Source organism: Balaenoptera physalus (assembly GCF_965194825.1).
Source record: "Balaenoptera physalus genome assembly, chromosome: X".
NCBI classification, from domain to species: Eukaryota; Metazoa; Chordata; class Mammalia; order Artiodactyla; family Balaenopteridae; genus Balaenoptera; species Balaenoptera physalus.
In genome coordinates this window covers 42,211,671-42,238,033 of record NC_138903.1, presented here as the reverse complement: position 1 = coordinate 42,238,033, position 26,363 = coordinate 42,211,671, and the positions used below count along the sequence as shown (strand labels likewise).

At 38.4% G+C, this 26,363-nt stretch overlaps 1 protein-coding gene across 22 annotated transcripts in view; it reads right to left on the bottom strand.

The window, feature by feature from the left end:
* JADE3 (jade family PHD finger 3) overlaps positions 1 to 26,363 on the bottom strand; it is a 172,149-nt gene that overhangs the window by 56,889 nt on the left and 88,897 nt on the right. For 20 of the 22 annotated variants that reach the window (XM_082446434.1, XM_082446435.1, XM_082446426.1 and 17 more), the window contains 3 exons: positions 21,017 to 21,073; positions 20,160 to 20,239; positions 3,505 to 3,662 (listed from right to left, as the gene is read on the bottom strand). In XM_082446434.1, the coding sequence (XP_082302560.1) occupies positions 3,505 to 3,662; positions 20,160 to 20,239; positions 21,017 to 21,062 (284 nt within the window). In that variant the 5' untranslated portion in view covers positions 21,063 to 21,073. The remainder of the gene's footprint in view (positions 1 to 3,504; positions 3,663 to 20,159; positions 20,240 to 21,016; positions 21,074 to 26,363) is intronic. The other 2 variants (XM_082446431.1, XM_082446432.1) reach the window with 1 other exon arrangement.

Below are 26,363 nucleotides of genomic sequence, written 5' to 3'. Positions count from 1 at the left end.
TATGACACAGAGCAAGCACCTTTTCTATGTCTTGGCAAGTTGTCATACTCCTTTATGAACTTGGATCAGTTTCCAACATTTGTCTTTTGTGCTTTGACTGTTGAAAATTTTTCTGAGAGTTCCATTAATGTGCAGTTTTTTTCTGGCATCATTTTCTCTGGGGCATCTTCATTCTTTTCATCACAATCACTTTCTTTATGTCCATAAGTTTGCCTTCATTAAGTTCCTCTAGCTGCATATCTAGTTCCTCTCAAACTGCAACAGTGTATCCACGTTCCCATGGTCAACTATTTATTCTATAACTACATTTAGTTTGATTCATATTTCTCTTCCAGTATCATCACTTTTTATTTCTTTAAATGTTTGGAAGAATTTTCCAGTGAAAGCATCTGGGCCTGGAGGTATTTTTAGGGAGAGTTTTTAATTACAAATTCAATTTCATTAATAGTTATGGGGCTCTTCAAATGATTATTTCACACTGGGTAAGTTGTGGTAATTTGTTCAGGTAACCATCAGGAAGGCAGGAAAAAGAAAAGAGAGAAATAAAAAACAGAGAACACACACATACACACATAATAAAATAAAATGGCAGACTTAAGCCCTAACATATCAATAATTACATTAAGTGTAAATGGTCTAAACCCATTAAAAGTCAGAGGTTGGCAGAATGGATTAAAAAACATGATCCAAATATATGCTATCTACCAAAAACACACTTAAAATATAAGCATATAAGTAGGTCAAAACTAAAATAATGGAGAAAGATATACAATGCAAACATTTCTCAAAAGAAAGCAAGAGTGACAACATTAATATCAGATTAAGTAGCCTTCATAGCAAAGAAAATTACCAGAGACAGGGAGGAATATTACATAATGAAGAAAGGATCAATCCACCAACAAAACATAGCAATAGTAAATGTATGTGCACCAAACAACAGGGCTGCAAAATATTTGAAACAAATCTGATTGAACTGAAAGGAGAAAAACACAATTCCCTGATTATAGCTGGAGACTTCAACCTCTGTCAGTAAGTGACAGGACAGAAAATCACCCAGATATAGAAGAACTCAACACCATGAACTAACAGGATTGAACTGACATTTACAGAGTATTCCACTCAGCAGCAGCAGCACAGACATTGTTTTCAAGCACCCACGGAACATGTACCATGATAGACTGTATCCTGGGTCATAAAATAAACCTCAACAAATTGAAACAAATTGGAATTATACAGAGTGTTCTCTAATACAATGGAATCAAAACTAGAAATCAGTAATAGAGAGATAAGAAAATATCCAAATAAAGTAAAAACCACACTTTTAAATAAAAGAAGTCCCAAGGGAAAAAAAGAAGAAGGTGAAAGAAGTCTTAAAGGAAAAAATACACTAAAGTGAATGAAATAAAAATACAACACACCAAAATTTGTGGGACATAGCTAAAGCAGTGATGAAAGGGAAATTTTTAACACTAAATGCTCATATTGTAAAGAAGAAACATCTCAAATCAATAAGCTAAGCTCCCAATTCAAGAAACTAGAAGAAGAAGAGCAAAATAAATCCAAAGCAACTAAAATAATTGAAGTAATAGATAAGAGCAGAAATAAATTAAAAACAGAAAAGATAATGAAACAAAAAGATGGCTTTGTGAAATGGTCAGTAAAAATGACCAACCTATAGCAAGTAAAAAAGGAGATAAAAATTGCCAATATCAGGTATGAAAGAGGGGATACTATTGTTTCATTTGCTTTAAGTGTACTCATAATTGCTCACTGAAGCATTTTTATGATGGCTGCTTTTAAATCTTTGTTAGACAATTCTAATATCTCTGTCACCTTGGTACTGGCATCTACTGATTATCTTTGTTCAAGTTGAGATCTTCCTAGTTTTTGATATGAGTGATTTTTTTCACTGGAGACTGGACATTTTGGGGATTATGCTATGAGACTCTGGATCTTCTTTAAACCTTTTGTTTTGACTGGCTTCCTCTGACACTGCTCTGGATGGAGATCAGGTTGCGGGGCATATCACCTCATCACTGCCAGGTGATTGTATATGTCTTGGTTCACCATTTGGCCTGTGTTGACATCCGGGGCAGGGACTCTTTGTTACTACTGGGTGAGGCTGAGAGTTGTGGCTTCCCATTAGGCCTCCACTGATACCTCCTTTGCTGGGATTGATAAGAGCACCTTACTACTGCTCCCTATGTGGCCTCCACTGATACCATGGGGTGGGGGAAGCAGGTGTCCTCATTACCTCTAAGGAGTGGTGAAAGTCTCCTCTGATAGTACGATAGATGGGAGGGAGAGGGATGCATCATTACTGCTGGTTTAAGGTGGAAGTCTAGGCTCCCCAGTTACTGCAACAGTATATAAAAATACTGACAGTAAGGACATGAAAATGCCTGACTCCTATGTTCATTCATGATGCTGTTGTGATTTCTAGGAGGATGCTGGCAATGATGATGAACTAGTGAGGGTCAGTAAGTGTATTGGCAAGACTGTGAAGTTTTCCTTAACAGAACACAGACAGTCTCTCTGTGGGTGGGACAGCCTGGGCTTGGGTTTTTAGAAGTGATTTGACAAGCATTTCTGGAATATGACTAAGACCTAAGAACCTGATGCTAGGGGCCGAGAATTCAAGAATGTGCTCTCTAACCTTTAAGAACCTAATATGTACTAGAAATAGATAGCTATACAATGAGATGTACCATTTCTCATAGTAACCAGCAGGTCCCACCAGCCCCTTTATCTGATTCTATTCCTTCTCTTTCCTTCCTTCCCTCACTCACTCAAACTTATACCAAGCATTTTATTTCATGCTGGCCTTTGTGCAAAGCACTGGGAACACAAAGACCAGTAAGAAAAAATGGCTTCCAAAACCAGTCATTACTCTTGAGGAGCTAAACTTACTACTTCCTCTGTCAGAAAAGTCCTCTCCTACTTAAACTTTCTTCTCAAGTCTTTGCAAATGAAGGCTGTGTGCTTATGGTCAACCCAATTATTCCAGTTATCCCCTTTCATTTGGGTTTATGCATTTTACAAACTCTGTATGTTTTGGCCCTCTGTTTACAGATGCTATCACTATGAAGCCCCTATTAAAATGAAGCAACTTGTCATGGCGTTATATATTAATAGGGTTATTATGGGGTTATGTAATTAATGCTCTGCTTCTCTTCAAAGGCTAATTAATAAATGTTACTGATTATTGTGTCAGACTGGGAAATCTTGGTCTCCAAAACCTTATCATAATTTCAGACTGGACTTCAAACAGTTTTATCCTGTGAATAGGTACATATATTATCCCTAAATAAATGAGCTTGACTTCAACTACTGACCTATCCTAGCCTGGTATAATCTGCCATTGGTCTGAGTGAATTGCTGAACATGGTATGTGACTTTGCATTATAAATGTTTAATTAGCCACTCAAAGTCTCTCCTGAAGCAGCACACAGATAACCATAAGAGCATTCATCCCCTAAATCAAAGATACAAGCATGAAAATACCTGAGGGAAGGTTGTGGAACAGTGTCTGGACTGGCTGGTACCTGGACTCCCTTTTCCCATTCTTCCTTCCATGTATCCGCAAAGAGGTAATAGCTGTCAGGATTAATATGGTGAGAGTCTGGAAGTTTCATCGCACTGATAAGGTCCTTCCGGAATACCTGGGAAGACATTGCATACACCTTGAGAAGATCATCACTATGGAACTAACACCATTTAATGTTCTCCTTTTAAAAAGACCATCCCCACCCACTCTGCACTTCAACAAGAGAGACGTCTCTTAACTTTGTAAATGGCCAGATCAACTTCTATTTGTAAAGAGTCTGAAGTATTGACAGGGAAGCCAGCTTGTTCTGGATTTAATAAAGAGTAAAGGGGTACTTCCTGAATTATTTTCCTGGGCTCCTTGAATTTAAATCAACAATACAGGTTACTCTTAAAGAGTCTGCGTAAAACAAACAATCCTTAACTCTCTCAAATTAAGCAACAAGTATCCTATGATAACTTATAATCCAGAGGAATGGATAAAGAAGATGTGGTACGTATATACAGTGGAATACTACTCAGCCATAAAAAGGAACGAAAGTGGGTCATTTGTAGAGATGTGGATGGACCTAGAGAGTGTCATACAGAGTGAAGTAAGTCAGAAAGAGAAAAGCAAATATCATATAATAACGTACATATGTGGAATCTAGAAAAATGGTATAGATGATCTTATTGCGAGACTGGGATTGACACATATACATTATTGGTACTATGTATAAAATGGACAACTGATGGGAAAATGCTGTATAACACAGGGAACTCACCTAGTGCCCTGTGGTAACCTAAATGGGAGGTAAGTCCAAAAGGGAAGGGATAACTGTATGTGTATGGCTGATTCATTTTGTTGTGCAGTGGAGGCTAATACAACATTGTAAAGCAACCATACTCCAATAAAAATTAATTTTAAAATAAATAAATAACTTATAATCGTTTATTTAGCTATCACCTTATTTTAAAATTATTTACTTAGACATAATTTTAGTCTTACAGAGAAGTTACAAAAATAGTACAGAGCTCCCATATACCCTTCACATAGTTCCCTCTAATGTTAACATCTCACATAACCAGAGTACAATTACCTAAACCAGGAAATTAACATTACTATAATACTATAATTAATCTACAAAACTTATTCAAATTTTACTAATTTTTCCCCTAATGTCCTTCTGTTCCAGAATTCAATCCAGGATCCCACATTGCAGCAGCTGTCATGTCTCCTTAGTATCCTCCAATTTGTGATAGTTTCTCAGTCTTTCTAGACCTCGACACTTCTGAAGAGTACTGGTCATATATTTTATAGAATGTCCCTACAATCTGGGTTTGTCTGATGTTTTCTCACTGAGCTTACTCATTTTTGAGCAAAAATGCCATAGAAAGGTTGCTGTGACCCTCTTATCCCATTATATCAGGAATGTATGATGTCAATGTCTTATTAGTGCTGATGTTAAACTTTATCAGTTGGTTAAGGCAGTGTGTCTCGCTGGTTTTCTCAGCTGTTAGGTTACTATATTTTCCTTTGAAATTAATAAATATCTTAGAGGAGATACGCTGAGATCATAAAAACATCCTGTTTCTCCTCAAACTGTCATGGACTAATTTTAGCATCCACGAATAGATACCTTGCCTGTAACAGTTATTACTGTGGTATTCTAATGGTGATTTTCTATTTCCCTCAGTTCTACATTTACTAATTGGAATTCCTCTGTAAAAAAGACCTGCCCCTTCTCCCTTATTTATTTATTATTTGTTTGTTCGTTCGTTCATTCAATTATTTATTTATATCATTATAGACTCATGGATCTATTTTATTCTTTGGGTTATAATTCAGTATTATTGTTATTTATCTTGATGCTCAAATTGTTCCACCTTTGGTCACTGGGAGCTCTTTCAGGTTGGCTTGCACCTGTGCTCTTTTGACACATCCCACCCTTTTTTGAGTATTTCCTTAACTTCCTGCATTACAACATGCCCCAGGAGTGTTAATATCCTCCACCTGATTATAAAAGCTTTTGATTTTATATGTTAACTTCACATCCTGCCACCTTACTGAATTCTTTTATGGCTTGAGTTAGTTGTTTTTTGTTTTTTTTAAAAAATATTTATTTATTTATTTATTTGGTTGCACCAGGTCTTATTTATTTATTTATTTTTATATTTATTTTTGGCTGTGTTGGGTCTTCGTTTCTGTGCGAGGGCTTTCTCCAGTTGCGGCAAGCGGGGGCCACTCTTCATCGCGGTGTGCGGGCCTCTTCACTATTGCGGCCTCTCCTGTTGCGGAGCACAGGCTCCAGACGCGCAGGCTCAGTAATTGTGGCTCATGGGCCTAGTTGCTCCGCGGCATGTGGGATCTTCCCAGACCAGGGCTCGAACCCGTGTCCCCTGCATTAGCAGGCAGATTCTCAACCACTGTGCCACCAGGGAAGCCCCCAATGGCTTGAGTTAGTTTTATCATTGACTTTCCTAAGGTTTTCTAAATATACTATCGCATCATCTGCAAACAGAATTTTGCATCATCTTTACCTAGTCTTATGTCTCCAATTGGTTTCTCTTGTTTACTTGCATTGACTAATACCTCTACTGATATTTGGAATAGTAATGGGGATAGTGGGCATATCTGTCTTCTTACTGAAATTAGTGGAAATGCCTCTAGTGTTTCCCCATGAAATAAGATACTAGGTTGAAGACTATGCCATATTTATGTTATAATGCTAAGAAAGTATCTTACAGTTCCTATTTTCTTGAATGTTTTATAATGCCTAAGTATTGAATTTTATTAAAGACTTCTTTAGCATGTATGGAAATAATTATATAGTTCTCTCCTTAGATATATTAATATGCTATATGATAATATTAGATTTCTTAATACTGAAACTTGCATTTCTGGAATGAATATCTATTTGGTCATGATATATTATTTTCTTAATATGGTATTATATTCGTTTTCTAATATTTTATTTAATATTTTTGTATCATTCTCATGAGTGATATTTATCTGCAGTTTTCTTTCTTTCCTTTTTTTTTGGTATTGTCTTTGTCTTTTAGATTTAGGTATCAGCGTTATGCATGCTTCATAAAGGGAATTAGGACATTTTCCTTGCGTTACAATGCTCTAGAATAATCTGAGAATTATTGGGACTATCTGGTCCCTATGAAACCATCTGGACTTGGTGCTTTTTTGTGGGGTAGTTCCTTATTAATTTTCTCTACCTTTTTGGAAATTGATCTCTTTAAGCTTTCTACCTCCAATGGGGTCAATTTTGGTAATCTGTATTTCCATGGTAAGTTATCTATCTTATCCAGGTTTTCAACTTTATTTGTACAGAGGCTTGCAAAGTATACACAGTTACAGCAACCTAAGTGTCCATCGAGAGATGAATGGATAAAGATGTGGCACATCTATACAATGGAATATTACTCAGCCATAAAAAGAAATGAAATTGAGTTATTTGTAGTGAGGTGGATGGACCTAGAGTCTGTCATACAGAGTGAAGTAAGTCAGAAAGAGAAAAACAAATATCGTATGCTAACACATATATATGGACTCTAAAAAATAAATGGTTCTGAAGAACCTAAGGGCAGGACGGGAATACAGGAATAAAGACGCAAATGTAGAGAATGGGATTGAGGACATGGGGAGGGGGAAGGGTAAGCTGGGACGAAGTGAGAGAGTGGCATGGACTAATATATACTATCAAATGTGAAATAGATAGCTAGTGGGAAGCAGCCACATAGCACAGGGAGATCAGCTCGGTGCTTTGTGACCACCTACAGGGGTGGGATAGGGAGGGTGGGAGGGAGGCGCAAGAGGGAGGAGATATGGGGATATATGTATATGTATAGCTGATTTACTTTGTTATAAAGCAGAAACTAACACACCATTGTAAAGCAATTATACGCCAATAAAGATGTTAAAAAAAAGCATAATGGAAAAGAATATGAAAAAGAATATATATATATGTATAACTAAAGTCACTTTGCTGTACAGCAGAAATTAACATTGTAAATCAACTATATCTCAATAAAATTTTAAAAAAATGCTTTTCCAGGAAGAAAAACAAAAACAGAAACAAAGTATAGACAGTTCCACTTTGCACAGCAGTGTGCACAGGGGTGAGGAGGATACGAATGATATGTTTACTGCGGCAGCCAAGAGGCTCCCAGTGCGAGCCTTAACCTTACCCCTGGCAAAGGATCCCTAGCTATGTGGAAAGTTCAAAGGCCAGAGGTAGGGGATGATGATATGGGTACAGCTAAATCTTGGACTTACAGAGACAAAGAGATTCCCTATAGTCCATTTTCTGCACCTTAAGCACAGTTAGGTACTGACAATATGGGAATGAATACCCATCTAAAGTTTGATGTACTGTTATCCTCTGACTGAACGGGCTCCTGCGTGATTGAGAGACACAGAAATGTACTCACAAGCCCGGGAACATGACTTAAATTGCTGTGGCAACTTAGGCTTTGTGATTCTGCCTTTTCAAGAACAGGAAAGAAGAATGTCATGAGTTCTTCAGCTAACTTGGCACTAATTTCACTGATGAAGGCCCAGTTAATGTCTAAACAATGAGGGAATAAACTTTCATATAAAAGCATACATACACTGATATATACCTCACCTACTAATTGCTGATTCTGAAAAAAACAAATCAAACAACCACTTGCAGGTTTAAGGTAAATGTGTCTACATCTCTGGATTATCAAAGGAAGAGATGCCATCAAGCAAATATTTTAGCCTTTAATGCTAATCAAGGTTCTCTGAAGAGAAACACTGTCCAAGTTATGTGTAACATGAAAGTTGAAGCACAGCGCATGGTACAAGAAAGCAATTAATTCTCAGTTGGTGTAGTTCTGTTTAAACTGACATTTCACAGAGTACAGGACTGAACTATCACATAATCGAATGATGTCATTTAAATGCATAAGGACTCATTCCATTTGCTATTTTGCAGGGACAACTCTGCAAATGCCTGTTGGTTTCATTTAGGGAAGATTTAGAATTAATAATATGACCTGAGCAGGAAACCAACGTTAAACATGCTGGTGTCGAGGTGGCAACAAAATGACCTTCCTACCAAGAATCCTAGCCAATTAAAGTTAATTGGGTACTGTGCAGGGAGAAAGCTAAGTCTATAGGAAACAAAAAACTGGTGGTTTACTACATAATGCTTTGTATAAGGAGGTAAGAGAGGATCACAGACATACCCATTAACATGTTTTGCACAGAGCTCAGTGTTCTGGGTGGCTAGTTGGAGAAACTGAATCACCATTTTGCTGAACACTCTGACCCATTTCTATAAATTACCAGAGTGCCTTTAATGAGACAGTGGTTAACACGCGGTGGCAATTTACAATTGTGCTCAACTACTGCCTGTGGGAAATCCTACCTTAGCTCTGCAAAGAATACTAGAGTCAAGTATTTTTCAACCTCCTAAAATATTTCATTATTTTCCATACAATACACTTCTCAAAATAAATCAACTGATTGCAAAATCATGCTTTGGGATTAACAATAATCACACAGCATAAGCCATGTCTTCATACTTGATATAACTGCTTATGAAAGTCTGTTTTGTAGAGTTTCCTAAGTAGCCTGGAAACATATTGCAGTGGGCTGAATGGTGGCCCCGCAGAAGATATGTCCACATCCAAATTTCTGGAACCTGTGAATGTTACCTTATATGAAATGGGATCTTTGCAGATATAAATAATTTAAGGATTCTGAGATGAAGGGATCATCGTGGAATATCCAGGTGGGGCTTAAATCCAATAACAAGTGTCTTTATAAGAGAAAGGCAGAGGGAGATTTGAGACAGAAGAGGAGAAGGGATTATGACCATGGAGGCAGAGCCTGGAGTGATTCATTAATCCACAAGTCAATAAATGCTGATAGCTATCAGAACCTGGAAGAGGCAAGGAATGGAATGCAGTCTGGCTGATTTTGGACTTCCGGCCTTTAGAACTGTGAGAAAATAAATTTCTGTTGTTTTAAGCCACCCAGTTTGTGGTAGTTTGTTATAGCAGCCCTAGGAAACTAATACACACATTTACCAAACAGAAGAGTAACTTGAAGACTCTAGACAAAGAAGCCAATGAAATCTGGCCCTTGTCCATTGCTTCAGAAATAGCAAACTTCCAGGGAACAGGCACTCTGTGAAGTCTGGGGAACCTCGGACTGCAGAAATACCAATCAACTCATACCTATTTTTCTTAAGCAAATGAAGGCTAAATCCAATGACTATTGTAATCTTCCCTTCCACCTTTAGAAAAAAATAGACTTACATGGTAAGCCTGATTTCAATTTTACAAGCTAGCCAGATTAAACAGCGTCAGATCCAAGGTTTCTAGAGAAGCATTTTTACTCAAGGCAGAGTGCAAGAGTCTGCCTTATCTTGCTGTAGAAGTCAAACATTTCAAGTATGAGGCAGAACATAAAATGCTGAAGAGGGGATAGGAATTTAAGTTCAGTACTCAGGAAGATATCTGCAAAGTGATATGAAATATATTTACCAGACTGGTCTCATGAATCTGCTTCTGGTAAGAAAAGTCATTTTTAAAGGTTTTTAAAATAAACACAGGCAAGCAAAATAGTTACAGTGTATCCTGGGTAGAGGTATGAGTTTTATATACATATAGTGGCACACACATACATGCATATTTGTATATATTTTCATAAACAATAAAAGGATAAACCAAGAACTAAAAAAAAAAAAAAAAACAGCGTGGAGGAAAGGGGAGAAAATAGGGAGAAGAGAGACAAAAGCTGAATCTTTCTGAATGTATTTTGTTTCATAGTTTGATATCTGAACCAGGCAAATGTTTTATATGGTAAAAAATGAAATTAAAAATCTTTAGGGGACTTCCCTGGTGGTGCAGTGGTTAAGAATCCACCTACCAATGCAGGGGACATGGGTTCAAGCCCTGGTCCGGGAAGATCCCACATGCCGCGGAGCAACTAAGACCGTGCGCCACAACTACTGAGCCTGTGCTCTAGAGCCTGCAAGCCACAACTACTGAGCCCACACACCTAGAGCCCGTGCTCCACAACAAGAGAAGCCACTGCAATGAGAAGCCTGCACACCACAACGAAGAGTAGCCCCCGCTCACCACAACTACCCTGCTCGCCACAACTAGAGAAAGGCTGCGCACAGCAACAAAGACCCAACTCAGCCAAAAATAATAAATAAATAAATAAATTTATTAAAAAAAAATTCTTTAGGACTTCCCTGGTGGTGCAGTAGTTAAGAATTCACGTGCCAATGCAGGGGACACGGATTCAAGCCCTGGTCCTGGAAGATCCCACATGCCGAGGAGCAACTAAGCCCGTGCACCACAACTACTGAGCCTGTGCTCTAGAGCCCGCGAGCCACAACTACTGAGCCCATGTGCCACAACTACTGAAGCCTGCGTGCCTAGAGCCCATGCTCTGCAACAGGAGAAGCCACCACAGTGAGAAGCCCGCACACCACAATGAAGAGTAGCCCCCGCTCTCAGCAACTAGAGAAAGCCCATGAAGCAACGGAGACCCAATGCAGCCAAAAATAAATAAATTTAAAAAAGAAAAGAAAAGAAAAAGGAAAAGCGTTAAAAAAAAAATCTTTAAAGAGAGGAATATGGGTCCAGGGACAGACTGCCTGGATTGGTCTACTGGTTTCACCACTTACTAGTTTGGGAAGCTGTCTAAATTCTCCATGTTTGTTTACTTATTTGTAAAACAAGGATAAGAACACTTACCTCATAGGGGTAGTTGTAGGGATTAAATAGGTGAATTTATGTGAAGGTCTTAGCATGGTATTGGGCTCACTGTAACTGCTAAATAAACTCTAGTTGCAGTTATTTTATTATCATCATCATAGTCTCAGCTTTAGTTCTAAAAGCAGAAGGAAGTATATAGCTGAATTCTCCTCTTTAGTCCATAAAGTAATTGTTGATGGGTAAAAGGAGATGTGAGTTCAGGGCTCAACTAAAACGTGCATGGTTTGACTCCCAAAGACAGTGTTCCCAAGCAAGAGCTCCATCGAGAACTTTAACCAACATTCTATAGGTCATGAGGTAATGCAGAAACTTCACAAAATGAAACATGGCTATTTGTTGCTAAATTAAAGATTGTGAATGAGGGATCTGGATGTTGACACTGACCTAGGTAATGAAGTTGACAAGTTTTACAAGTTCTTAACTGTGTGCCTATTTTATATGCACTGGTAGTTTCCCCAAAAGTTCCTGAAACAAAAATGCTTTGTACTTACCAGATATCTGCTCATTTATGGTCAAAGAGGGGATTCACAGGCTAACATACAGCCCAGAAGCTATGCCAAGTCCAACAGTGCATGCACATCTTGGCCTCTCAGATGCTTGCAGAAACAAAGGAGGCCTCACTATGAATTCAATTAGAATATCAATGCTTAACCTGCCAGAGCCACAAAATGAAAATGCCCTTCATGGACAGCTCTGGCTTTTACTCTGTTCTCATTAACATCTCTCAGTGGGCAGTTTCTTATAAGCACAGCTAGTCTGAACATTTCTGTGACATTTTTTAGAGGAAAAGCCAAAACATTTGCTTCCTGTATGACACAAAGGGGAACACTGTCTGGTCCATGTATAATGAAGCAGAGAGATTGATCAGTTTTGATTCATAGTCACTAAATCTGAAACTATACATAACTGACGACAAACAGATGTCACCCCCAAAGCATTAAAAAACAGCTGCAAACACGGTAACTCTATTTAATCAAAAGGAATTAACCGTAAGTGATTTTCTTAGAATTATACAATCTTAAGGCAAGAAAAGATTTTTCAGGTTATCTAAAAGAATCAACCACTTAAAGCAGAGAAAACCTAGCAAAGAATACAAGCTTGTTCTTGTATCAACAAAAGTAGCCAGTGTTGTCAAGATACTGTGTCCCACGCTGGTTTTTCCAAGGAAGCAAAACTTATTCAATTTCTAAGTTTAAAACTTTAAAAATCATGGAAATACTTTTCAGATAGTTTAAAATAATTCTTAGGTTTCTTATAAAGAATAAATAGGACACTTCTGATGGCTAATGGGCTGACATCAACTGGAACATCGATTCCCGTAAAGCAATGTACTTTTGGGCTGCTTAGGTAGGTTTGATTATTCTCCTTACCCTGTATCAAACAGAGGCATATACATCCTGGTAATGGAGGAGGAGGAACAATTGAGTCTGACTTGGAGATGTGAGCAATTTTCATACAAGAGATGACAACTGAGGTTTGCTTTGAAAGTTTTTCTCCCATTCCTCAATGTCTCTTTTTGTGCATTAAGTGTGCATTTGCAAGCTTAGTACTTTTTATCTGCTGTGGGTCAGAAAACCAAATAATCAAGCTTGTTAGAAATACAGGTAAAGTGATATAAATAGGCTCTATTTGAGAGTATGCAGTGTTCTCCGCTGAGTTAAAATATATGAGCTTTCACTCTGTTGCTATGAAAGTCTTAGATATAATAAATGAGACTCTGGGCCTAGAGAAGATATGCAGTCAATCTTTTAAGATAGGTTGATATATATTATAGACCAGTCAGACTAATATTAGGTGAAAATATGCAGGCTTTTGAGAAAGAATAAAAGACTTTTTAATATATTCAAATTGGTCATCTAGTACTATGAGCTTTTTCTAGGGCAATTAGCTTTTTAAAAACATCTTTTAGAATAGGAGCCCTTTTGAGAATCAGATGAAGGCTACCAGCTCAGAAAAAAAATACACATAAAAACATACCCTTAAAAGTCTGTATACAATTTTCAGAAGGTACCAAAGCCCCTGAACCATATGTGGAATTCACACACCCCTAGGAAATACTTCTCTAGAGGATAACTCAGGGAGGCACACACAGGAATCTCACCAAAGCACTAAACATCAAAGAAAATATTTGTCTATCAATGCAGCCAATTAAGCCCCAGTGAAAAAGATCATTTATATTGCATTTCAATGACTAAAAAATAAGGTTTCATCTTGGACCTGTAGAGAGTCAGAAAAAAGGAATTCTCATCTTTACAAGAAGAAAAAGGCAGGAGAGGCAGCAAATTAACGATTTTTTGTGAAGCCATTAGAGAAATGAGTCACAGGACAAATGGTCAAACTCAAAGAGAGACAAGCACGCCTGCAGGGAGACACAGGACAGGAGCATTTCCTTACTTGGGGCAGAAGCCACAGCAGGAACATTAAACTAGAAATTCTGATGAATCTCTGGGGGCTAAGTGGGGACTACTATGAGAATATGAAGTTTCTGGGGGCTGTGGTCATAGGGGGTTCCCACCTTCTTGTAAGCTTTTTCTCTAGAAACCCAGGAGGGCACTCACAGGGAAGATGGGGGAGAACCTGGAGAAAAAGCTCCCCCAGTGGTGCTGTCTGGGTCGCTGGTGCTCAGTGTCCTGGCTCCCTTATTAAACAAAAGCCTTCATCTACAGAGGAAGGATTTCAAGTGAGGGCACTGGACTAGTGCTGTGGGAAGGGAAAAGCACCCAGCCTCAGCTTCCCTGTGTTACTCAACGGAGAAAAAAGCCTTAACCTGCAGGAGAGAAAACTTCAAGGACATAGACTGAGAATACCAGAGGATACCTGCTGCAGGCATTCAGGAAAATAGTGGGCAGGGGCAAAAATGCTCTACCCCTGAAGGCCACCTCCCCAACCTCACCCCCAGACACAGGACCACTACACACTCCAAAGACTGATACATAATCAGAAGAGTAGAGAACACCACCTCTCCCTCATACCCTACCACCACACTAAAGCCTCCAGTGATAACAGTGGCTTACAGCTAGGAGAGCTGCAGAAGACAGAATCTCTCTGAGGACAAGCACAAGGGGAAAAGTCAAGAGACGAGACAAAAACAAGGTTACCTGAGGAATTCCAAGTCTCTGGTACCCATAGCACTAACAAATTTCAAACACTCTTGTACACTGCTGGTGGGAGTGTAAACTGATGAAACCCCTTTGGAAGATAGTCTGGCATTCCCTCAAATGGTTAAACAGAGTTACTATATGACTCAGCAATTCTACACCTAGGTGTTTTTGAAAACATATGTCCACCTAAAAATGTGTATATGAATGCTCACAGCAGCATTACTCATAATACTCCAGAAATGGAGACAACCCAAATGTCTATCAACTAATGAATGGATTTTAAAAATGTGATATATGCATACAATGGAGTATCATTTAGTCATAAAAAAGAAATGAAGTACTGATACATGCTACAGCATGGATGAACTTTGAAAATGTTATGTTAAATGAAAGAAGCCAGACACAAATAGCCATATATTGTATTATTCCATTTATATGGAATGTCCAGAATAGGCAAAATTGTAGAAACAGAAATTAGATTAGTGGTTGCCAGTGGCTGGGAGTAGGGGCCCGGGGAGTTAACTGCTAATGGATAGGGAGTTTCTTTCTGAGGTGATGAAAATGTTCTAAATTTAGACTGTGGTAATGGTTACCCACGCAACTCTGTGAATATACTAAAACCCACTGAATTATACACTTTAAGTAGATGAACTGTATGCTGTAAGAATTATATTTCAAAAAAGATGTTAAAAATGTCTTTTAAAAAAGAACAATTGTTGTGGCATCAATGGACATCACCTGAGAGGCTTTGACATCCACTCCCACTCAGCAATAACAAGGCATTCCTCCTCCTCAATGTGATATCAGCAGAGACTGGGTAGGGAGCCTGGACTATCACCACTGCCCATCAGTAATGCAGTACCCCTTACCACACCACTCCCCCTGCTATCAGTGGAGGTAACAAAGTGGGGATTTCCACCCCTGCCAAGCAGTAATGAGACACCCTTCCCCCTTCCCAGAGAGATAACAGAACTACCTTCCTAGAGAGATAACTGAACTAGGATGGGGAGCCTAGGAATTGTGTAACTGGTGGTAAAAAGTCAGTGTCCCTCTTCCCCACTGGTCTGGTTATTATGGAAGCCTGCTAAAACAGATTTAAATAAGACTTAGTGTCTGATAACATAATACCAAAAACCAAACCAAACCAAAACAAAACAAAAACCCAGCCCAGGATGCAATAGGAAATCGTTCATAATACTAAGAACCAGGAATAAGAGACCATCAATAGATACCAGCACTGAGATGACACAGATGTTGGAATTATCTGACAAGGATTTTAAAGCAGCCATCATAAAAATGCTTCAACGAGAAATTACAAACACTTTTGAAACAAAAAAAAAATGAAAGTTTCAGCGAAGAAATAAGAAGATACAAGGAATAACCAAATGGAAAATTTGAAATGGAATAATATAATAACTGAAATAAAAACATAGGATAGGCTCAATAGAATAATGGAATTAACAGAATAAAGGAACAGGGAAAAGAGAAATTAATCTAATGAACAGAAAGAATATACATTTTAAAAAAAATGAAGAGTCTGAAGGACCTGCGGGAAATAACAAAAGATCTAGCATTCATGCAATTGAAGTCTCAAAAGAGGAAGAGAAAAAAAGGTGGAGCTGAAAAATAGCTGAAGAAATAATGGTTGAAAATGTCCCAAATTTGGCAAAAGATATAAACTTAGATTCAGGAAGCTGATCAAAGCCCAAACAGGATAAACCCAAAGAAATCCATGCCCAGGCGTGGATTTCTAAAGTTTTCTTTGGAAAACTAAAGACAAAGAAAAATCTTGAAGGCAACTGGAAAAGAAATGACTGATTACCTACGGGAGAGCAACCATTTGAATGGGAGCAGATTTCTAATTAGAAACCACGGAGGCAAGAAGGAAGTAGAACATTTTTCAAGTGCCGAAAGAAAAGTTCTGTCAAACCAGAATTCTGTATCAAGTGAAAATATCCTTCAGGTAAAACCAAGACATTCTCAAATGAAGGAAAACTAAGAGAACTTATCACCAGCAGACTTCCCCTAAAAGGACAGCTAAAGGGAGTTCTTCATATAGAAAGGAAATAAACAAAAGGAAAGTTGGAACATCAGGAATAAAGGAAGAACAAGAGAATAAAAATATGGGTAAATATAATAGACTACCCTTTTCCTCTTGAGTTTTATAATAATATTTTACTGTTGAAGCAAATATTCTAACATTGTCTACTGTAGTTCTCAATGTATGTAGAGAAAATATTTAAGACAACTATATGATAAAGGTGGGGGTGGGGTGGATAAACAAACCCAAATGGTGGTAAGCTTCCTTTACTTCAAAGTGGTAAAATGTAGAGACCAGGAGACTGATGTCATGTTTGCTAAAGGCCCTTCCTTTTAAAGGTTGCTTCCCAAGAGCAACCACTAAAAATCTACACAAAGATATACCCTTAAAACCACCATAGAAAAATCAACATGGGGGAATTCCCTGGCAGTCCAGTGGTTAGGACTCTGCACTTTCACTGCTGAGGGCCCAGGTTCAATCCCTGGTTGGGGAACTAAGATCCTGTAAGCTGTGTGGCACAGCCAAAAAAAAAGAAAAAGAAAAAGAAGAAGAAAAATCAACATGGAATTTTTAAAAATGTTCCAAGTAATCCACAAGAAGACAGAAAATAAAAGAGGAACAAAAAACCCAGAGAAAACAAACAGAAGAATAGTAAAATGGCAGACTTAAACCAAACAGTAGTAAAAGTTACATTAAATATAAATGTTTTAAATATGCCAATTAAAAGAGATTGAAAGAGTGGATTAAAAAATGACCCAACTATATATCATCTGCAAGAAACTCATTTCAAATAAAAATCATATGTATAAATGAAAAGTGAAAGGATGGAAAAAATATACCATATACCATGTAAACAGGAATCAAAAGAAAGGCAGAAATGATATTAATATTAGATAGTATAGACTTCAGAGCAAACAAAATTACCAAAGACAAAGAGGGACATTACATGATGATAAATTCACCAAGAAGATATAGCAATCCTAAATATGTATGCACCTAACAACAGAGCTTCAAAATACACAACGCAAATTTGATAGAACTGAGAGGAGAAATAGACAAATCCACAATTACAGTTGGAGACTGCTACAGCCCTAACTGAACAACTGATAAAACTACTAGGCAGAAAATCAGCCAGGATACAGAAGAACACCATCAACCAATAGGACCCAACAACAGTGGAATACACATTCTTTTCAAGTGCCCATGAAACATTCACCAAGATAAACCATATCTTGGGCCAGAAAACAAACCTTGACACATGTAAAAGAACTGAAACATACAGACTATGTTCTCTGACAAAAATGAACTCAAACTAGAAATCAATAACAGAAAGATAGCAATAAAAGTCTCCAAACGCTTGGAAACTGAACAACACACTTCTAAATAATCCATGGATCAACGAGGAAGTCTCAAGGAAAATAAAAATATTGAAATGGATGAAAATGAAAATAAACATACCAAAATTAATGCAGTGCAGCTAAAGCAGTATTTAAAGGGAAATTTATAGCACTAAAATTCTTATACTAGAAAAAAGGAAAAATTTCAAATAGCCTAAGCATCTACCTCAAGAATCTAGAAAAAGTACAAAATAAAACTGAAGCAAGAAGGAAGAAAATAATAAAAATAAGAGCAGAAATCAATGGAAATCGAAAAGAGAAAAATGAGAGATGATTTCACTGATATATAGAATAATTTGAGCAATACAATATATTATGTAGTACTGGATTATAACCCAAAGTATAAAATAAATATATGTCAGTCCATACTGATATAAATAAGTTATTAAATAAAATTTTTAAATGAAGGAAGCATCCAAGGAGGTTCTTACAATTGCTTAATTTTGGGAAACAATCAGATTATCTAATAAAAAGCTCTTGGCACAGAAAATTACAATAAATGGTACCTATGAGAGGTAGGCGTGATAATGTCCATGTTATAATGACAAAACAAATTATTTCAGAGAGATGAAATAAACCAGCCAAGCAACACATGGAATCAATCTTTTCTAATGCCAAGGCTGGTTTTGTCCTACAATAATATCAGGTTCTCTCTTTTATAATAGAATGGGACATATAAATGAAAAAATTTGCTTCCAGTAGCCCAGGTCCCCTATCTCTTGCAACAAAAGACTGATATTCTCACTGACTCGGAGGCAGCAGGCCTTAAGACCCAAAGCTCTTGAGTCACTTTATGTTAGAGGACTGGCTGTCCTAAATGGGAAAGTAGCAAGGTTTCTTTCTCACCATTCTGTAGTCAAAGCCTCCTCTGGATAGGTGGGAAATTTGTTCTGCTCCTGTTTATTTGCGTTTTATTCCCTAAGTTTTTCTGCATGACACAGACACATATAAATACACACTGATATTCTACTGTGCCCAGAAAGATCCCTGGCAAAAGGTGAAAATGAAAAGTGACCTCTGAGAAAGGGAGAAATGCTCTCTCTGGCTGACACCCTAAAGCAATGCCCCCCCCCCCAACATGCATGAGGGCAGGTGGAACCTGGACTTGTTTCTAATCAACAGAATATGGCAGACATTATGGGATGTCACTCCCTCGATTAGGTTATGTTATGTGGCGAATGTGATGGGATGTCAGTCTCATGATTATGTTATATAAGACTCAGTCTTAGCAGACTGGAGTAAAAGACTCTCCCCTTGCTGGCTTTGAAAAAGTAAGCTGCTGTGTTTTGAGAAGTTCTATGGGGAAGGCCACATGGCAAAGAACTACAAGCAGCCTCTAGGAGTGGAGGGTGGTACTCTACCAAAAGTCAATGAAAAAACAGGGACCTCAGTCCTCCAGCTGGAAGGAGATGAATTCTGCCAACAATCTGAATGAGCTCGGAAGCAAATTCTTCCCTAGTCAAACTTCCAGATGAGAACACAGCCCAGCCAGCACACTGACTGCAGCCTTGAAAGACCTTGAACAGAGAGAACCCAGTCACGCTGTGCCCAGACTCCTGACCCACAGAAACTGAGATAATAAATGTGTGCTGCTTTAAGCCAATAATTTTGTGATAACATATAATGCAGCAATAGTTAACTAATACATTCCCTTTTCCTTTGCAGCCAAGGAAGACTACTCATAGTAGAAGTGAAGATAGACAAGGTCAGTTTCTCATCATTTAATTATCAAAGAGGAAAGTCTGTAGGATTCATTAAACAATTACCAAATCCAAGTGCAACCCTGGCACTTTGCTGCCCTTGAGGCAGAAGATGACTAGCCTCACAAGGACTGGCCCATTTTTCCTGGCCTGGTGGTAGTGCTCTGAAGGCTGTGAGGACTTACCAGAGCCCAGATCTCCAACCCAGTCCTTTCCTTCTCTATCCACGACTTCCTCATCTATCCTTTCCTGCACTGCCTCCCACCTGCCAACTTAGCTCTTTCCTATCATAGGCCAGATCTTTGGCTCTTTTGGTCCTTCCCAATTCTCCAAATCTGGCTCCCTTTGACTTCTTGGCTAGGAGAGGATTTATATTCTAAAGCCAGGCACTTAGGTGTCATCACCAAAATGAAAGCACAGTGAAGATTACTGTTTTCCCCAAAGGAAAAAGGAAACAGAATCTTTCTTGAAAAACAAAAAAGTTCATCAGAAAACAAGCCTATCCATTGGCATGTAGTTTACTCCTCACGTCTCCAAGATCTGGGTATTGTAGATATGTAGGCAGAAGGTAGCTATCTGTCTATTTTTTAAGTCTTAAGAATTTAATATCTGATCTCACCTCAGCAGGTTTCTTGTGTTCATTTGGAATTTTTGACTTGCTCCTATACATTGAGCCAGAAGTAAAGGAAGTGGAAGGACCTGCAAAAGATAATTAGGAAAACATACTGAGACTTATTACCTGCTATTACAACTAAATGTCATCCAAAAGAATATGAAATATATGATGGAGAAGAGCACAGTGACCTCATACCACTGAAGAAAAGAGTTAAATTGCAACCAAAAAAGTTTCATAATGGAGTTTAATGACATTTATGGGTGACATCCCAGGGTGCAAAAGCTTCAACAATGCTAACGCTGAGGAGATTCAATTTGGTGTAATCATATTTCATAATAACTTGGAATAACACAATTCATGTTCCATCTGGAGAAAAAGTATCTGCAAAAGCAACTGAGAAAACTAAGAATGTGGAGCAGGTAATCTGTGTATCCTTCAGCACTTCCCCAAATGCTACTGTTAATAAAGTTGTTGTCTTTTAAAAATGATGACTCATCCAGTCAAACACTTAGTACCTGAGCTACGAATAGAACTGTAGGGCCTACAATTTATGCTCTCATACTTTTCTTACTTTCTAGAAAAGAACTGTTAAATCATTGGTAGATGTGGCTTTTGTTGCCTGGGTAAATAAAAAGTGAAAAACAAAATGCTATATGCCACATAAAACCAATTCTCTCACCTAACTTATCTATGTCTAATGAAATTTAAATGAATAAGAAAAATGGTACTCCAAGCTTTCCTTCCTAGAAACATTATTTTTTACCCATTGAAAGAAGCATGAGACAGCTTGTCCTCAAGTCAAAGAAATCCTCAAGGATTACAGATACAGAGGTTACCAGCTGTTGGCTGGTTCTACTCACTCTCGTCTGAACTGTCACTGCTGCTGAGAGTTCTATGACGTTTCATCCTGGAGCATCCTGGGAAAGAGAACAACACTGAATAAAATAGTCAACACACACATACCCATCCCAGAGGGCAGTCAATACTGCTCAAGAAGCAGCAGCAGGCAAATCACACAAATCAAATGATTTCTGTTAAGAATACTCTCAAATGACCTAGAGTGATGGGAGAAGAGCACTACCAAAGTCTCCAATACACAGTGCGTCAAAGACTGGGTGAGGCCACATATTAGCTTTAGGAGGAAATCCAAGCAACAGAGAATGAATGGTATAGGATTGGCTGGAGCCTCAGATGTGGTCACATGACCACTGTCCACCCAAACAAAGGGGGGCAGCCACAGGGCCATCATCAGCCAGGGATCCCCAATAAGAGAGGAGCAGGAAAGGAAAAAGCAGTTGCAAAGGCAGAGCTGTCAAGGGCCAAGGTTAAAAGGCATGAGACATGGCTGGCTGAAGAAAGAACAAGTGAGGCATGTCCCATCTTTAAAAGCGCAACCCATTGCTTTTCTGCCTGCTCTTTCTCCCCCTTTCTCACTTTCTACCTGTTCCCATCCCACAAACAACTAGCCTAATTTAAAATTATATCTATCTATCACAAGAAATGCTATAGAAAGCTCCTATATCGTGAAAAATAATGTTTTTAATTAAAACTTCCAATGGTTTAAGCATCCTTGTGTGTGTGTGTGTGTGTGTGTGTGTGAGAGAGAGAGAGAGAGAGAGAGAGAGGGAGAGAGAGAGGGAAAGGGAAAGAGAGAAAGAGAGACCAGTGACAGATAAAAAAGAGGCACCATCTTTCTGGGAACACATCAGCACCAGAGAGTAGAAAAAAAGGAAAACACGGTAAGACACTTTAAGTCACAAAAGAAGTGCTGAAAATATAAACTAGAAAAGACAGTGATACAGTCAATAACTAACATTCTTTTATGTGCCACAGTATATAAAATGCTACTAGGGACAATCATGATCCAACAAGGAATAAAGGTCAGGGCTACTGCCTTCAAGAGACTCACAATCTACCAAGGAGATAGAAATCCAAGTACAAGGCCACTATGAGCAATTAGGAGTAACAGAAACAAAACTGTATGCTAAAAAGCTAGTAGAGCTCCATTTCTGGCATGACAATGTGAAGAGATTTGTGGATCCATTCCCCAGTGAAACTGGTGAAAATTACTTAAAAAATAAACAAAAAAACACTCATTTAAAATCTCTGGAGGGCTTCCCTGGTGGCGCAGTGGTTAAGAATCCGCCTGCCAATGCAGGGGACATGGGTTCGAGCCCTGGTCCAGGAAGATCCCACATGCCGTGGAGCAACTAAGCCCGTGCACCACAACTACTGAGCCTGTGCTCTAGAGCCTGCAAGCCACAACTACTGAAGCCCATGTGCCTAGAGCCTGTGCTCCACAACAAGAGAAGCCACCTCAATGAGAAGCCCATGCACTGCAACAGAGTAGCCCCCACTTGCCTCAACTAAAGAAAGCCTGTGCAGCAACGAAGACCCAATGCAGCCATAAATAAATAAATAAATAAATAAATAAAAATAAAGTTCCCTTTAAAAAAATAAAATAAAATCTCTGGAAATGGTCCTAAGGGCATACAGAAAATGAAGAAGCACTTATTAAAGAAAATCTACTACAACTCAGTACATAAAGTAAGAGTCTATGGTATCTGGACCTAGACCCACTCCCTCCATCCCCGCTCCCAGCACAGATATCACACCAGACTAGTGCAGCCAAGAACACGGAGCTCCCTCTCCTCCAGCTCCCAGTTGTAAAGCTTTCTCCTGGGAAGAGCAGGATGTGTGTTTCTCATCTGGTCCGCAGCTACTGCTGGTTGATGAGGCTAAGTTCCAGACAACTATGGCTGAGAGATGGGGGTTCCCTTCTTCCAGGTGGCCCCCATTCCTGGTATGGAGGCTAAGTCCAGGGGTGTGATACCACCAAGAATACTGAGGCCCTAATTGCCCTGGGCCCAGCTCGTGGGTTCTACATTAGGAGAGGCAAACCTAGGAGACCTGGGGTCACCAGTCAGAGGGAAACACATCATTGTCCCCACCCCCTGCACTAGAGCTGTGGCTCAGAGATTTTGCCTAGGGGGAGAAGTAGGCCATAGAATAGAGGGCTCTAAATCTTCCCCCAATGGAACTGACTTCATTTGCAACAGTGTGTGGAGAAGTCCAAGCCTACGCTAGCATGCTGGAGAGAACCAAGGAAAGAAATAGCTGGGAGGAACCATCCTGGGGTCAGAAGAAATCTCTAATACTGATCTCAGGAACTATCCCTTCAAAGGAGCCCTAATTTGATTGGATCAGTTTGGGGAGCAACATATGCCCCAGGGCACTATTAAAAACAACAGCAATCAGTGGAGTTTAACAGCTGGACATGGTCAGGGAAAAGAGTCAGAAAGAGCCCTGCCAAAACCACAGTCAATCCCAGGGTGACTGTGGGCATACCAAAGGCTGCATGGCTAAGAAGCAACATCAAGACTTCACACTTCAGGGCAAAGGGTGAGAGTAAATAGGCTTCAATAAAATAATGCAGCCAGTTACTAAAAAAATTCACAAGCAAATAACAATAAAGAGCCCTGAGGGGCGGTGAGGCACCAGTAATGAGTTGCTATGTTATATTATCTAAAATGCCCAGTTTCTAACAAAAAGTTACGAGACATGTAAAGAAACAGGAAAGTATGACCTATACACCAGCAAAAAAGCAGGCAACAGAAACTGCCTGTAAGTGCAACCAGATGTCAGATTTAACAGGCAAAGACTTCAAATTAGCCATGTAAATATGTTCCTAGAACTAAAGAAAACCATGAACCAGGAAAAAAGATGAGGAAAAATGTACAAAGCCTGAGAGAAATGTGGGGTACCATTAAATGCACCAACATATATGTAATGGGAGTGCCACAAGGAGAGAGAGAAAAAAGCAAAAAAAATTTTTTTTTAGTGGCTGCAAACTTCCCAATTTAACTGAAAAACATTAATTTGCACATCCAGGAAGCTCAAAAAACTCCAAGTAGTTTATACTACTACTACTACTACTACTACTACTACTACTACTACTACTACCACCACCACTACTACTACTATACTACTGTCTGCAAACAGCTGCACAAATAGATGGCATATCATGGTCAAATTGCTCAAAGCCAGACAAGGAGAAAATCTTGAAAGTTGCAAGGGAAAAATGACTTCTCACTTATAAGGGAACCCCAATAAGATTAACAGCTGACTTCTCATGAAAAACAATGGAAATCAGAAGGCAATGAGATAACATATTCAAAGTGCTCTGTAGTGATGTTGGCACATATCAGTGAATATATTAAGAATCATGAAACTGTACACTTTAAATGGGTGAACTGTATGGTATGTAAATTATAACTCAATAAAGCTGTTATTTAAAAAAACGAGTAGGATTAGCATAAGTATCAAAATTATTAATCAAATTCTATTTGTCCTACTATCAAAGTCAACTGAATATTTCTTTTCTTAAATTGCGATATAATTGACATATAACACTATGTTAGTTTCAGGTTTATAACATAATAATTCAGTATCTGTATATATTGCAAAATGAAGACTGTTTCTTTAAATAGGATGTTACCCTCCCGTCACATAAATTTTGGGGGCTGTGTTTGGTTCCCAGTGTAAAACTCAAGACATTCAAACACTCTTCTGAAATGCAAACAAAAACAAGTCACAAAACACTTCCCATCAAAAAAGAACATAATTTAAAGTCACAATGAACGTAGAAATTTAAAGATAAAAGTAATATATTTTCTAATTATTCCCCATTGAATGCACAAATCTACCTAGAGTAGCACTTCATTTGTCTGATACCATTGGGATGTTCCATATATGTAAACTTTCCAGATAAATGGTGTGCCCAAACATTTAGAATCCTATTATCAATGGGAACTTTTCTGAAATATCCATTTATTAGTATTCTATTGTTGCAGCAATAAGTTACCACAAACTCAGTGGCTTAAAACTACACAAATTTATTATCTCTAATAGTAAGTTCAGTGGGTTAGAAGTCTAATACAGGTATTCCTAAGCTAAAATCAAGATGTTGGCAGGGCTGTGGTCCTTTCTGGAGGCTCTAGGAGAGAATCCATTTCCTTACCTTTTCCATCTTCTAGAGGCCATTCACATTCCTTGGATCCTGGCCAGCTTCCTCAATCTTCGAAGCCAACAACACTGCATCTCTCTAACCCTGCTTCTATCATTACACCTCATTCTCTGACCTTTCTCTTCTGCCTCCCTCTTCCACTTTTAATAACCCCTGTTATTACATCAGGCTCACCCAGATATTCCAGGATAATGTCCCTACTTTAAAGTCAGCTGATTAGCAACCCTAATTCTCCTTTGCCATGTAACCTACCATGTTCACAAGTTCCAGGGATTAGGTCATAGCCATCTTAGGGGGCCCATTATTCTGCCTACCACAACCTAATATATTCTGCAGTATTAAAATGAATATACTCCCACACGAATATGCCCAACAGATTTCTGACAGAGGTAGAAAAGTAATCAAATGGAGGAAGATGGCCTTTTTAACAAATGGTACTGGAACAATAGGAAAAAAAAAAGAACTTCAACCTAAGTCTCATGCCTTATACAGAAGTTAACTTAAAATGGATCATGGACTTAAATGTAAGAGTAAAAAAACTTTAGAAACACAAAGGAGGAAATCTTCAGGACCTAGGGTTAAGCAAAGAGTTCTTCGATTTGACACCAAAAGCAAGATCTATCAAAGAAAAATTCACTTTCATCAAAATGAAAAACTTGCTCTGCAGAAGACTGTTAAGAAGATACAGAAACAAGCTACAGAATGGGACAAAATATTTGCAAACCACATTTACAACAACGGACTTGTATCCAGAATACGTAAAGAACGTTCAAAACTCAACAGTAAGGGACAAATGATTCAATTTAAAATGGGCAAAAGATTTGAACAGACATTTCACCAAAAAGCATTACAAATGGCAAATAAGCACATGAAAAGAGGTTCAATATCATTAGCCATCAGGGAAATGAAAATTAAAACCACAATGGCTGAAATAAAAAACAGTGAAAATTCAAATGGTGATGATGTGAAGAAACTATATCATTCATACACTGCTGGTGGGAATGTAAATGGTACAGGTATTCTAGAAAACAATTTGGCTATTCCTTTAAAAATTAAACATGTAACTATCACAGGACCCAGCAATTGCACTCTTGGGCATTTACCCCAGAGAAATGGAAATACATGTTCACACAAAAACCTATACACAAATGTTTATGGCAGCTTTGTTCATAATAGTTTAA